This window comes from Dipodomys spectabilis, unplaced genomic scaffold (assembly GCF_019054845.1).
Source record: "Dipodomys spectabilis isolate Male_0828 unplaced genomic scaffold, ASM1905484v1 ptg000046l, whole genome shotgun sequence".
Lineage (NCBI taxonomy): Eukaryota > Metazoa > Chordata > Mammalia > Rodentia > Heteromyidae > Dipodomys > Dipodomys spectabilis.
In genome coordinates, this window is record NW_024870723.1 from 2,634,449 (window position 1) to 2,648,963 (window position 14,515).

Sequence of the window (14,515 nt, forward strand, 5' to 3'; positions counted from 1 at the left end):
AACTCAGATGATATGATGCATGGGGACTCATCTTGAACTGAAAGTACATTTCTACCCACCACTTTGCTAAAGAGAAAGAATCAGACATTCACAGTGCGTAACATAGTCAAGGTCAAATGGCAAATTTGGGGCAAGGTTAGCACTGGAATTGAAGAGTTTATGACTTCTTTTATTTCCCAAGATTAAAAGTCACACAAGGATGAAATGAAAGGCCAGTATACAGGAATTTCTATCTTAAAACTTCTCTACCAGATGGTCAACTTCTAGAGGACAAAGTCTATCTCTTGTTTCTTCGCACATCACCTAATGTAGTCACACCTTGTTAAGATTAACTATCTCATGAAATATTTATGGAATTAATAACTGAAGACACAAGTGACTGAATATTGGTTATCAAAGTAAGAGTCAACATATTGAGTGCCCTCATGTATTAGGCAGTGTGCTGATTTAGTTATAATTCCGTTTTATCTCTTATCCTCACAAACCCCTGACTAACAGAAAATATTCTTCTAAATTTTGCAGTTGCAAAATAACAAGCCACAAATACATTAAGAGCTATAACCAATAAACAGAGAAGCAAAGATTTAGAACTGGCTCTGTTTGATTTGAAAGGATGCTCTAGTTCTATTCTTGTCCACTAAATGCTTGAATAACTAGATGAAAGAACAGTTAAGTGACTAAATGAATTAGCATTCTGCTGTCACTTGCTTCATTTGGTTTGGGCTATATTATCAAAGACATACAATACTTAGCATATTACCACACATGTGCGGAACTTTAATAAAGCTATCTCAGGATAAGACAATTAGCCAAGATGACATTCTTGAAAGTCAAAGCCAGATGATCTGAATTCTTTGATGCTTTGTTCCTTGGGACTGTAAAAAGCAGCCCTTTATTGTACATACTCTGTTCTATTAGATTTGAAGAATAAGGGTAGATTATTCTGGAAAGAATTCTATTAATACTCTATAGTGACACGTTCAAGTTTCTGGTAATCCTTGTTGGCTTCAGTTCTTCACTGGGTTCTTCTTGTCTTTCCAAGTGACATACAGGGAAATGTTTAAAAATTGAATTCCATGGACAATACTGTACCACTTACCAATTTTGGTAGAGCAAAATTCTCATCCTGCCCCAGATTCCAAGTTATACAGATCTGATGACAGCTCAAAGAGTGGCTAATTGTAAGTCTCATCAGTTCACATGAGCTGGTTCCAACACACGTAAATTTGACACCCTAGTTATCCTTGGGAGCATAATCAACAGATGAAATTCCCAGAAAAACAAACCTCAGCAGGAAAACATATCAGGTTTGTCTTGATACCACAGTAATCATAGATGCTTCTACTACAGCATCTTGCCTATCATCTTCCTTTTCCCTAGCACTTGGGAAGAATGATCCTTCTTATCAAAATACCCAAGCATGATGACTAAGGCTTTGGCTATCCTTACTGATTTGACCCACAGAAAATGCTTCCTGTTTGAAGAAAGCTATGCCATTTCTTTTACATCTAAGACTAGAACATGTACCAGGCTTAGGGTTTCATTTCTGGTATGATCCCTTCCACCCCCCCCACCCCCCCCCCCCGCAAAAAAAAATTTCCAATGCTGAAAGAATGCCAGGAGTTAAGGAAGGTCCAAGTATTATTTGGGAAATTAGATGCTCCCTTAAACAGTGGAGAAGGAAGGCAATTTCCTCATTTCAGCAGGCTAACATAGAAAAATCAATTCTTCAGTATCTCAGTTTTGGGACATGTATCCTCCCCCCACTCCCCCCCCCCCCCCACACACACAATATACGCTGTAGATCTAACAGGGATGTAAGGCATGTCGGGTAAGTGCTCTACCTCTGAGCTATACTCCCAGCCTTGATACTGACTTTTTGAATGAGATTTCTTTATCTTATCTTTCCAAACTTATTCTCTGACACTCCCTTTGCCTCTACTTAATGTCTAGAATACTCTCAAAGTGCCAGCTAACTACTTGTCTCTTTTGCTAGAATGATTCTAATTATCGCCCTCTCTTTTAAAAAAAATCAAGTTCCCTCTGCTGTAGCACCCTTCCTATTTATACTCCCTATTGATTGTACAAGGGTATGCTAAAAGGTCGTCTTTTCCACCTAAAATCCTCTTCTAGCATACATTTATTCCTGTTCTCCAGGCATGAGGCATTTGGTTAACGCCTTGTTCTTGATTTATGCCATACTGTTTTTTATATAATAGGTTTATATGAACAAGCAGATTCTTTTTATCCCTTTGAGAATGTAAAATCCATGAAGACAAGAACACTGTCCAATTTGCCTGTGATTTCCTATAGCAGTTAACATCCAGACTTATGAATTGTGGAATTAAGAAAACCTTGCTTGAATTGAATCTAACAAATTGAACTAAATTTTACCAAGTGGGTTTGAGTCAAGCTTCATGAAAATATATTCAGGGATCTTATTTCCACTTCTCACCTGTAGATAGTCTCATCTGTTTATGCCTTGAATGATTTATAAGCGTATGATACTTGGTTGGGCTTTGGGGTGGGAAAAAATATAAGGATAAGTTGCACATCCTCCTTGGTCTTATGAGCTTATATTCTAGCAGGGGAAATAAATTTTCAAGCAATAACTCAAATTTTAATCTTGTTTTTACTCAACAAAAGACTCTAATGAGTCTGTAGAAGCCATCCATTCTATTGTGAGGAAATGAGAGGCAATTAAGTAAGGAGGAGATGGGAAGATAGATGATAAAAGGGTAAAAGACATTTCAGGTAGAAGGAGGAGTGTGAACTCCACTCAGAGGTGGAGACCTTGCATAGGAGCAGTCGTGATTATGAGTGAGAGGACAACACAGAGAGATGCTCCTGAAGACATGGCATCATGGGTACATGACACAAAACGGCATCATGGGTACATGACACAAAAGCATCCTGGTTCATCAAACAACTGGCTGTTATACAATTTATTTTTGTGACCTCGTTTTGAAGAGCTTGAAAACATTAGCGTTTTTATGTGGTTGGATGTGGGGAAAACTATGATTGGTATGTATGATTCCTCCAAGAACCATGAGGAACAAAATTGGCTTCTTCCTTCCTCTTTGTGCAATTTCTGTCCACTTACTATGTATCAGGTGACCATGATAGAGATGAATAAGACATAGGTCTTGAAATCTACTCCATAGCAATTCCTCTCCTGAACAAAGTTTACAATCTGATGATAGATCCAGAGAAGAAAAAGAACTATGGACTCAACAGAAAAATATGGATAAGTACGACATGCTCTTACTGTCGTGTGCAGGAATGTGGATTTGGGTCAGGACCAAGAAGGCTATCAACCACTTGTGGGAGGAAGGGTATTTGTACTGAAAGTGTATGAAGTAAAACTGAGTCCTTGGTCTCCCAGTAAACATAGAATGGCATTTCAAGGATGGAAAGAGCCCGTGAATGGTGGCAGGCAGGAGAAGTCCTGAGGCCTTCAAGGAACTGCAAAGGTCTTATGTTCTGAGAGCCCAGACACATGAAAAACGGAGGCAGAAGATGAGGTGATAAAAATGAACACGACCTTATAAAGAAAGTTCAATTAACACAACTGGCAATGGAGCCTTTCAGTGAGTGGTTGAACATGAGAAGATCATTTAGGATAAAGAATGTCTGAAATCTTGCTATAACAGGGCAACCCTTCAGCTAGAAGCATCAGGGATGTTTGGCCACTTGTTAGAAATGCTGCGTTCTTTTGACCTCCTGCGGCTTGAGAGCACTGGTTTAGAGCATGGTTTTCTAGACATAGATCCAAGCTCAGCCCTCTGCTGATTGTGAACTTGATCCTGCCACCTGTCTTCTCTGGATATCAAAATCATCAGCAATAAAGCTGACCTGGATGCAGTCCCAGTTCTTGGGGGTGGTAATGGTGGTATTTAATTACAGAGTACATCTTCCAAACTGGTTACTGTATCCCTTATCCTTGGATGGCCAACTATTAGTCTAGGCTGATGGAAAAGAACTCTAGGCTCCCCAAAATAGCACTTGAAGCAGATTAGCTGACTCAGTACAGGATTAGCTTGGGCATCAAGCTAATAATCTTGTTTCCTTTCCATGGTAAGATCAAAAATAAGATAGTCTTAGAGACTAGACCCAGACACATATAATTCCACAAGGTCTTACCTTAAAGCTTGATGAAGATGACCCAAGTGTGTATAATGTATGTGTGTGTGCGCACGTGTGTGTGTGTGTGTGTGTGTGTGTGTGTGTGTGTGTGTGTGTGTGTGCTTGAGGACGGCATATAGATAGTGACTTACAGCTGAAACATTTTTGGTGTTTGTGTTGGGGCTCAAACTCAGGGCCTAGGTGCTGTCCCTGAGCTTTATTTTCCCCCTCAAATCTGGCACACTTCCATTTGTGGCACAGCTCTTCCTGCTTTGTAGTGATTAGTTGGAGGTACAAGTCTCATGGACTTTATTGCCCAGGTAGGCTTTAAATCATGATCCTCAGATCTCAGTCTTCTGAATAAACAGGATTATAGGCATGAGCCACTGGTGTCTCTATTCTAAAAGTCTTAATTTGCTGGACATATTAACCTATGTCTGTCATTCCAGCTTTGAGGGAAGTATAAATGGAACTGTGCGAGATTAGGCCAGCACAGGTATATATGCAAGGCCTTGAAGCATGAGTGTAGATGTTGAAACCTGTCTTGGAAGCACAAGGCCCCAAGTTCAAAACTAAGTGCCTCCCCCAAAAGTCTTAATTAAGAGAAAAGGCCTCAACTGTACACAAGCACTGTGCTGCCTTTCCAAACAACAGACCTATGAAAAGTGGTAAAAGTGTATCTAAACAAGTTCTTGACTAAATAATGAGAAGGATTGTTGCATGTGAAACCAACTCCTTGCTCTATGCTACAAAGATTTCATAATTAGCTATTGAGGGGCTTTCCATACATCTAAACTACGGTTCTTTTGAGAAGTGGAAGAATTCTCATTAAAAAAAAAATAAACTGACACCTGAACTGGGTCATTCTATGGAGCAGTTATTTCCTTCTGTTCAATGGCTATCATCATGGCACCTGTCTATATATATAAATATACAGAGAGAGAGAGAGAGAGAATTGTAAAGATACTGTTCAGAGGGGTCACAGTTACGTGAGCAAGGTAATGAGTCCATTTCCTATTGAGTTTTCGTTTTTCCCCTACCATCCCTTTCCTCCCCACCTCCCCAACTCCCCTCCCTGCTCACCAAAGTTGTAAAATTCCTTTTCAACATAGTGTCTTTACATCTCGTTGTTACAATGGGTCATCCTGTATCCTTATCACAGCATTTTGTTATTTCCCTTCTCCTCCCCAAATTAGAAAAATGTATATACAAGATACAGGACACTAGCATCAAATACAATGACAACAGGAGTTATACCATGGGGGAAGAACATACAAAGAAACAAAATAAATCCCATAATACATTATAAGTACATTAAAAAAGAGCAAGAAAGATAAAATCTCTTGTCTGACTAGATTTTATAGAAAAAGAATAAAATTCAAGAGAAAAGAGCCCAATATACTTGGTAGAAAAGAACAAAGGGTTGGAGACAAGGAGACCTGAGTTCTAATCTCAGCTCAATTCCTAACTTCCTTTGTAACGTTCACAAGTCCTTCCCTCTCTCTCGGGTTCCTGTTTCCCTATAGACATGAAGAACTAGTATCTATTGACACACTAATTACAAATATAGTATTGCCCATGTACTGAGCATTTTGTATAACTCATACATTTTCTCTTGGATTTAAACACCACCTAAGCAATATCAGATAGTGAATTTCTAACTTCAGCTAAAACCTGTTCTTTGACTTATGGACCTGACGTGAATCTTTACAATTTTGTGTTGCTTTTGCTTATATTTTACATGCTTCCCTTTAAAAACGTTTTTGTATGGGAAGCTTGGCTCAGTCGCCCTAGACATAGGTGGTGGGGGGCCTCTAACACCCCTTCCAGTATCCAGTGTTGTCAAGCCAAGTGTCTATCATGGCTCTCTGAGCATCAGCAATTGAATGCCACAGTGCTTATGCTAGAGGTAAGAACTCAGAGGCATCTTGCCTCAGCAACAGACCAGGCTTCTCTGCCTTTCTGATACTTCCTTTATGTGGATCATTAGAACATTTTCTGGTAAATTTGAAGTGATTCATACCATATTCTCTAAAGACACTCCTATTGACCTCCCTCACCTCTTCCTCTGCCCAATTCCTCATTCCTATCTTCTATGACTGGGGTGAAGGACCTCCTTCCTGACTCATTCCATCCTCCCAGCTCAGGATGTATAACAGAATAAGTCTTTGAGTTTATTTCCTATTGTGTGTGGGGGAGGGGTGGACCGCATGTGTGCCTCTCATCTAAAGACCAGACTACCCCAGATTGTATTTTCTCCCAACATAATGTAGAGAAGAAAAACTTGGGCTCTAAACACCAGAGAAAATATTTAGGCAGGTATGAAGTAGATATGGTTAGATAAGACCATCCTTCCTAGAAGGACATTTTCTGTGTAAGGAACTCACAGTTCAGACAACAAGAAATCATCCTTTCCACCAGATATACTGCGTATTCCATGGAAGGTGCATTGTAAAGCTATCCACTCATTTTCTGTGGGGACAGGGTTACTAGCTGCCCTGGAACTGGACACCAAGGTAGCTGGGGCTCTCAGGCCAAGAGCCAAATGCCCATTCTCCTTTTCTACTCTAAGATGCTCAGTAGTCACCTTGAACTCATATTCAGAACACTGTTCTTTATTGTCCCCTTTCCCCACCTGCCACCTCTCCCATGGCATCCTCTGAGTGAAGAAATGATAGCTCATAACAGCTGTCAGTGGCTCATGCTTGTAATTCTAGCTACTCAGGAGGCTGAGATCTGAGGACTAAGGTTCAAAGCCAGCCCAGGCAGGAAAATCTGTGACTCTTACCTGCAATTAACCACCAGAAAACTGAAGTGGAGCTGTGGCTCAAAGGAGTAGAGTGCTAGCCTTGAGCAAAAGGAGCTCAGGGACAGTGGTCATGCCTGGAGTTTAAGCCCCACAACCACGCGCACACACACACACACACACACACACACACACACACACACACACACACACACACACACACACACACAAAAAATGATAGCTCAAGTTTTCATTTGAGTCTACTCTATTTGTCTCATCCCATATATAATACCAAATTCTATCAAACCTAGACTCAACATCATCCTGGGTCTGATAATTCTCACCATTTGATTTTCCTTCAGCTCCATGTGTCAAGTCACTACCAACTTTTGCCTAGATCAGAGTAAAAGAACACTTGTACACTTACTACTGGCATTCCCCAGAGAGCAGCCAGAGTGTTCAGACCACATGGTCCCTGGCCCAGATTCTCCAATGACTTTCCAACCCATTCAGAGAAAAATCCAAAGTATGCAGAATCACAAAGTTTGAAAGCACTCTGAACCCTTAACCTTCTATTCCTCATTTCATCTTCTAGTCTTCTCTTTCCTCATTCTCACCCGGCCATCCTGGACTTCTTGCTAATGTTGAGCACATGACCTGCTATAGAGCACAGATCCTTGTAGCCACCTCTATCCAGATCTTTCCTTCTACCCAGATATTGACATGGTTTCCTCTGATCTTATATTTGAGTTACCTACTCAAGTGTCACCATCTCTAAGAGACCTTCCCTGACTACTCTCTATACTGACAACTCCTCCCCTTGTCCACACAACACATACATTTACTTATTTGTCTACTGCAGCATTTTCAAATGAAACTTTCCAAGTATTATATATTTGTGTTGTATGAAAAGGTAGAAGTCTATAATCATAGGAGGCCATAAAACACTTGAAATTTGGCTAGTTTACTAGGGATATGAACATTTAATTTTTTTCCATTCTTATTAATTTACAATAAACAGACACATATGGCTGGTGGCTCCTAGACGAGAGAGACCATGCATATTTGCCTATCTCTAAGTTCATTAGGCAGACATTTTGCTTATTTTGGTCACTTCAGGGTCCTCAATAACTAAAAATGTACCGGCTATCCATGAAATACCTGAGAAATGAATGCATAAGTGACAATCATAAGAATTTTCCAGGTCTTATCTCAGTTAATGTGTACAGCAGGCTCACAGGTTAGATTCATCCACAGGTTAGATTCATTCTCTGGTTCTAGAAGATGCCCAGGATCTTGCTAAAGAACGCTCGGGCAGCAAGGAACAGATTGGATCTGTGTCATTTGCACATGCTGCATTGGAGCAGTTGACCTAAATGTTCTCTGTGGTCTTTTCTAACTTTGACGTTCTGTGATTTCTAACTATTTTCTCCCTTACCAGGAGATGGTAATACATAGCATAAGCTTTAAGTTAGAAGACCATAGACCTTTATTTACATCAAGTCTTCGTCAATGATTCAGAATTCTTCTGGGAAGAGGAATGCAGACCTTCCTCCAACCCCTACTCTCCCCAGATCCCTCTGTCTCCAGCCCCGCGGCCCACGGCTTACCGGTTTCTGGGTCACAGAGCTGTTCACAGGCATCGGTTGTCCTCTGCCCACAGAGGTCCCTCACCCATGGAGAGGTGGCGTTGATCTGATAATACAGGGACAGTTTAGCTGGGTTCAGCCAGTCGGATATGTCCAGGTAGCTCCCTTCACTCACCACGAAGCTGCTCCCTAGGAAAACAGAGAGAGACCACTATTTTCTCCCACGTTTCAGAGTACCACTGCTCATACTATGTAAATAGAGGTTTTTACAAGCTAGCATCCCCTTTCCGGCTAATCTCATTTGTTTAAAAGCATTTGCAGAACCTTCACCTGCTCCAGGATGGTGCTAGAAATTAAGAGAGCAGAGGAAAATGTGGCACAGGACAACCTAGTGTATAACAGTAAGCTTAAGCTGAGGGGGACGTGGGTTCAGATCCTGGGTATGTTTTTCTTGGCCACTTGTTGCTTCTGGGCTTTGACAACTTCATCTATGAATGGAAATATTAATGAGATCCACCTCAGCTAATAGAATGAAGCAGATTCATGTAGATAAAGTGCTTAGTCAGTGTCTGGCTTGTTCTAGTAAAGAATAATTAAGTGCTAAATTTAAAAAAAGAAAATAAAAGTTAATGTCTCTGTCATATGGTATTTCCCCCCTGGAATATGGTCACAAATGCCCCAAAGTGGCTATGTTGGTGACATCTGTGAGAAAGACTGGTTTGTGTGTAACAGAAATAACATCCAGGCCTACTTCCCTCGCGTGTGTTGTGATTTTTGTTTTTGTTATGGTGAGAGGGGGCATTAAATGTGGAGCCTGGAATTTACTAGAAAACTATTCTACCAGTGAGATAGACTCCCAACAACACTTTTTTTTTGGTTCTGAGATAGAGACAGATAACAAGAGACAAAATCATAGAGTTTTTCAAAGAAATCTCCAGCACTTTTATAAAAAATATGCCAGAAATGCCTGATGCTGAGAAATAACAGGACAGGCAGGGTTGAGGATCAAAGAGACATGAGAGGATTCATCCTAAAGGAACAGCTAGGAAGCAGCTCCTGCTGGCTCTCACCGCCAGGGACTAAAATCCAGTGGCATCAGATCACATTGTCCTCCAGGGGGATTGAAAATTGAAACTGTTATTGTAACCAACCAGTTTTTAAAATAATGGCTTACATGTGTTCCTGAAAATTCATGTAGGACTTTTTGTTCTGAAATGCTTCTCACTAACTCATCTAGACAGATAAATAACATAGACGCACGTACACATGTATGTGATATTATATTAGATAATACCAACTGTAATACAATAATTGTATCACTACACAATTATATACAGATACATATGCATTGTATACAGCTGTACATACACATATGCAGGCACAGTTTTGGAGAGCAAGAAATAGAAGCTCATTCAAGATGAATGCATATGGATTGTAAATGGTGGAATATGTAGATAGCAGAAAAAAAATGAATGAATTTTGTGGGGTGAATAGTATGAGGCCACATAGGACCCAGCTTCACAAAGCGGGGAACTGGCTGATCAAGGAACCTTTTACACAGAGAACAAAACACTGCTCTATAATTAATGTGACCCAGACTCTCCTCTGTGTCTGCCCTTCTCTTCCTATATCAACCAAAACCAATCTTTCTAATGATATAATTCAAATTCCCCAAAGAGGGCCTCCATTGGTAAGTATCATATGGATTAGACAGGGACCTCTCTGTTAGGCCCCATGGGTCTCTGCTGTTGGTTTATGGTTGGACTTGTCTTGGGTCAGGTGATTTCCTGTGGTCCAATGGGAAATGGCCAGGGAAGAGGGTTAACATACACCTGGCTGCCAGAACCTCTGAGGCCGTGAGTGGAGACGTTTCTCTGCAAAGGGCAAGGGCCTGGCAGACTTGCTTATCTTCTCTGACTCACGGGACATGATTTATGTTACGCTACAAGATGAATTCCCATGTGACAGCACAGAGGACAGCACAGCTTTCTCTGGGGATGCAAAAGGCATCTATATGAAGCAACATGGATAGATAGCATCAGGCTTTCAGATAAGGAAATGACCACATTTGAAGTTGGTCCTAAAGTCCTCGGAAGCTAAAGCGGGGAGAAAAAAGAAAAGAAAAGAAAAGAAAGAATTTTTTTAAGGAGACTGTAGGATTCCATATTTCAAAATTTCTGGCAAGTGAAGATATGCTAATCTATCTGCAAAGCCATATTTCCCCCACTGGAAGAAAGCCCAAGGAGAAACAGATCACATGGGTCCTTGAGCAAGGCAGCGAACACCAGTTTCAACTGCAGATTTTTCTTTTAAAAAGCACAGTCATGCTGTTTAAATGGATAATTCTTGTATTTATTCTCACTAAAGACTGAGGAATGGATATTGAATTGTGTCCCAGGGCTGAATTTGGCTAATCCAGCTACTACAGGAAAGCTACACTGAGCAATGATAAAGGGAGCAGTCAGCAAAAGAGGAGTTCAGGTCCTCACTGAGTTACTTACTCACTCTGTAAGTTTGGGCCAGAAAACCAATTTGTAGTCACTGCCTATGAAAAGCATGGATATAAATTCCCCTTCCGGGACTCATATAAAGATCACATGACACACAACTGGGTCTTGGTGGCTCATGCTTGTAATCCTAGCTACTCAGGAGGCCCAGATCTGAGGATCACAGTTCAAAGCCAACTAGGGCAGGAAAGTCCATGAGAATCTTATCTCTAATTAATCACAAGAAAACCAGACGTGGAGCTGTGGCTCAAAGAGGTAGAGCACTAGCCTTGATCAGAAAAGTTCAGGGACAGTATCCAGGCCTTGAGTTGAAGCCCATAAACAATAAAACAAAACAAAGCAAAAACAAAAACAAAAACAAAAAAACCCAAACATAAGACACAGTGAATTTGTCTTAGGCCAAAAACACCATCAAACAGATTCAAACATCTACACATACAGACATCTGAGAGGTTTGGGGGTGGGGGGTACATTCTTATAAAGAGTGAGCAAAGTAAGATTGGGCTGAGAAGTCAAGCTATCATGTGGTCACAGCTGATCCTCTGGGGTGTTCAGTACTAGATGGTCCTCTGGAGTTGTTGAAATCAAGATGAGCCTTTGTAGTTCCATACTGGCCATTCATAGGCAGTAGACTATTACTGGTGAAGACACATAACCTTGGATGAACTGGTCCTTTTCAATGTTTCAGGAAGAACTCATTGGAGGAACAGTGGTCCACCAATGTTCTTGGAAGCTGGGGAAATGAATGCCTTAGTGTGACCTGGAGCTATCTTGATTGTTGTTTGGATTTCTTATACATTTGGAAGCTGTGAATTCAATATCAGTTAGTAGATTTCATATATGAGATACAACAGTTTCCTTGGGAGGACTTATTCAAAAAAACAGGTGAAATACATTAAATATGTGTTTCCAAAATTCATATAGTGAAATCAAATCCCCAATGTGATAATATTTGGAAGCGGAGGCTTTGGGAAGTCTTTAGGTCAGTGGCGCCCTTATGATTGACATTAGTGCTCTGATAAAAAGAGAGACAGGAAAGCCCCCATACCCATTCTGTGATTTGAAGACACAGTGAGAAACTGACCTTCTGTGAACCAGGAATCAAGTTCTTAGCAGACATCACATCTGCCAACACCTTGACCTTGTACTCTCCATTCTCCAGAACCACAAGATATGTATTTTTGTTGCTTACGCGCTACCACGGCTATGGGCTTCTGTGATATCAGCAGGAATGGACTAAATCAGCAGTTTATCCTTAGCTTCTTTAAAAGGATACTTGGAGAGGTTTACACTTGGCTTAATGGTAAGAGGGAGCTATTGTTCTTTAAAGGTACCCTGTGTTCATTCCAGGGATTCAATGAGCATTTTGTTTATTTAATATGTTCAATAGCTTTAAAGGACAGGTATTTCTCTATTTTACAGAAGGAAAATACAGGGTTCAGAGAGAAATGTTAAATCTGTATAATTAGTAAGTAGAAAAGTGAAAACAAGCAAGAGATTATTTTTGTTCTTGTTTTTTTCTTCCCCCTTCTAACTACAAAGCTGGAACCTTCCAATTATTCCAGGAAATCTTGAGCATCACAGGATTCTATTGGGTAGCTTTCTGTGGCCCTCCCCCTCCCCCTACAGCCATCCCTTCCTTCCTCTATTACATAGTGTTGGAGAGGCTGTTTCCGCAGACGGAGTGTGAGCTCCTACAGAGATCAGGCCATGACTCATTAGTCCTTATCAATCAATCTCTCAGCAAAATGCCTGTCACATACCAGGAGTTTACTGAATGTCAAGTGCATTAATGAAATCAAAGTTCCCATGTGCAACTGGAGGAAACGACAACTCACAGGGATGTGAAGTAGGAAGGGTGCTACACTTAACTTTCTTCTTCTTCTTTTTTTTTTAATCTTAGGAAAGTTAGAGAATAAGGCTACTCTTCAGAGTCTCCCTTGTTCCCAACTAAAATTTGAACCTCATTATCATGGCTCCTGAGCTCTCATTCACCAGCTCAGATTAGGGATGTGGGTAATAAGTAGAGAAACAGGGAGAGGGGTTGCCTGGAAAGGGATACAGAGAAATGCCATATCAGATAGGGAAAGGAAGTGAGTACAGGCTAGGTATAATGTATGCATTGAACCAACACTTAGAATTTGGCAGGGTCCACTGAGAACACTGCAGACAAATAAGGCAGAACAAATGTATGCAGGGACAAACCAGAGCATGGTTAGCTCCATTTGGAATGAGTAGGCAGATTAGCCTTTGGATACCAGAAGAAGGTAAATGGAAGCATGAAGAAGCAATGAGAATTGGCCTTTAGGGTAAACCTTGAGAAACGAGGAACCAGAGGAAAATTGACATGAAGGAGCCAAAGAATAATGAATTCTTTCCTCCAGTACATAAAGCAACTTGTATGACATTTTACCCCTGAAATCTTGACTCTGCCTGGCTCATATTTCTCAAATACTTGTAAGGAATTTTGCTCAGCGAGAACATACCTACGCCATGTTATAAATTCATTCATGCACGCAGTTAGGTATTACTGTGTATTTTGCTCTGGTGCACACACACACGCGCGCACGCACGCGGACACCCAATTTCAAGGCTTGAATTCAGGGCCTGAGTGTTGTTCCTTAGATTTTTGCACTCAAGGCTATCACTTAAGACACAGTTCCACTTTTGGCTTTTTGCAGGTTAAATGGAAATAAGAATCTCACAGACTTTTCTACTTGGGCTGGCTTTGAACGTCAATCCTCAAATCTTCCTCTCCTGTGTAGCTAGGATTACAGGTGTGAACAACTGGTGCCTAACTTTAGATGGTGTATTTCTTGAAGCTAGAGACCATGCTGCATTTAACTCAGCACACTTCTTCTTTTATAGCGAAGAGTCAGAAGATGTTTGAATGTGGCTGCGTGGAGAGAGTAGGAGAAAGGGAGGTAGGGGGAAAGAAAGGAAGGAGCACTATTAAAGTCAACTAGCCCTGAATAAACTGTGACATTTCTTTGGCAAAAAAATGTACACACAAAGGAATGAAAACACACTATTCTATGTGTTTCTTATTTGTCTAATTTATCTCTGTATTTCTGCTTTGTTTTCATGGCTTTAGATTAAAATGCCCCTCCCCCATCACTGGGCAATGTAAGATTTCCCCCTAAAATACTCCTATAGAGAACCCCCACTAAGAGTAATGACTCTGAAGTGAACCTCTGCCGAAATCTCAACCTCGAAATGTCATGTTTCCTTATTTTTAAATACATAAGTACATTTTTTTTCTTCTCCCACTGCCTTGTGGGAATATACATCATCTAATTAGCCAAATGGATTTTCAGTTCAGCCCAATCATTTTCTTATCTAGCATCTGAAGCCCAGCGTTGCTCAGGGGACTACACGGGCACGAAGGTCCTCATTAACTCTGATCTTCAATTACATTGATTATAAGCCTGCTTCAGTAATTGTGCAGCATAGATCAGGGGTGAGCTGGGGAACTCAGGCCACTCTGAAATATTCTCTGAAAAGCCAGAGGCACAGCAGCCCCCAAAGAAACAGAGAGCTACAGATGA

The 14,515-nt window shown here is 40.8% G+C and overlaps 1 protein-coding gene across 1 annotated transcript in view; it reads right to left on the minus strand.

The window, feature by feature from the left end:
* The window catches only part of Astn2 (astrotactin 2), an 887,273-nt gene that overhangs the window by 489,373 nt on the left and 383,385 nt on the right, over positions 1 to 14,515 (minus strand). The window contains exon 7 of the mRNA XM_042678724.1: positions 8,482 to 8,649. Within this exon, the coding sequence (XP_042534658.1) occupies positions 8,482 to 8,649 (168 nt within the window). The remainder of the gene's footprint in view (positions 1 to 8,481; positions 8,650 to 14,515) is intronic.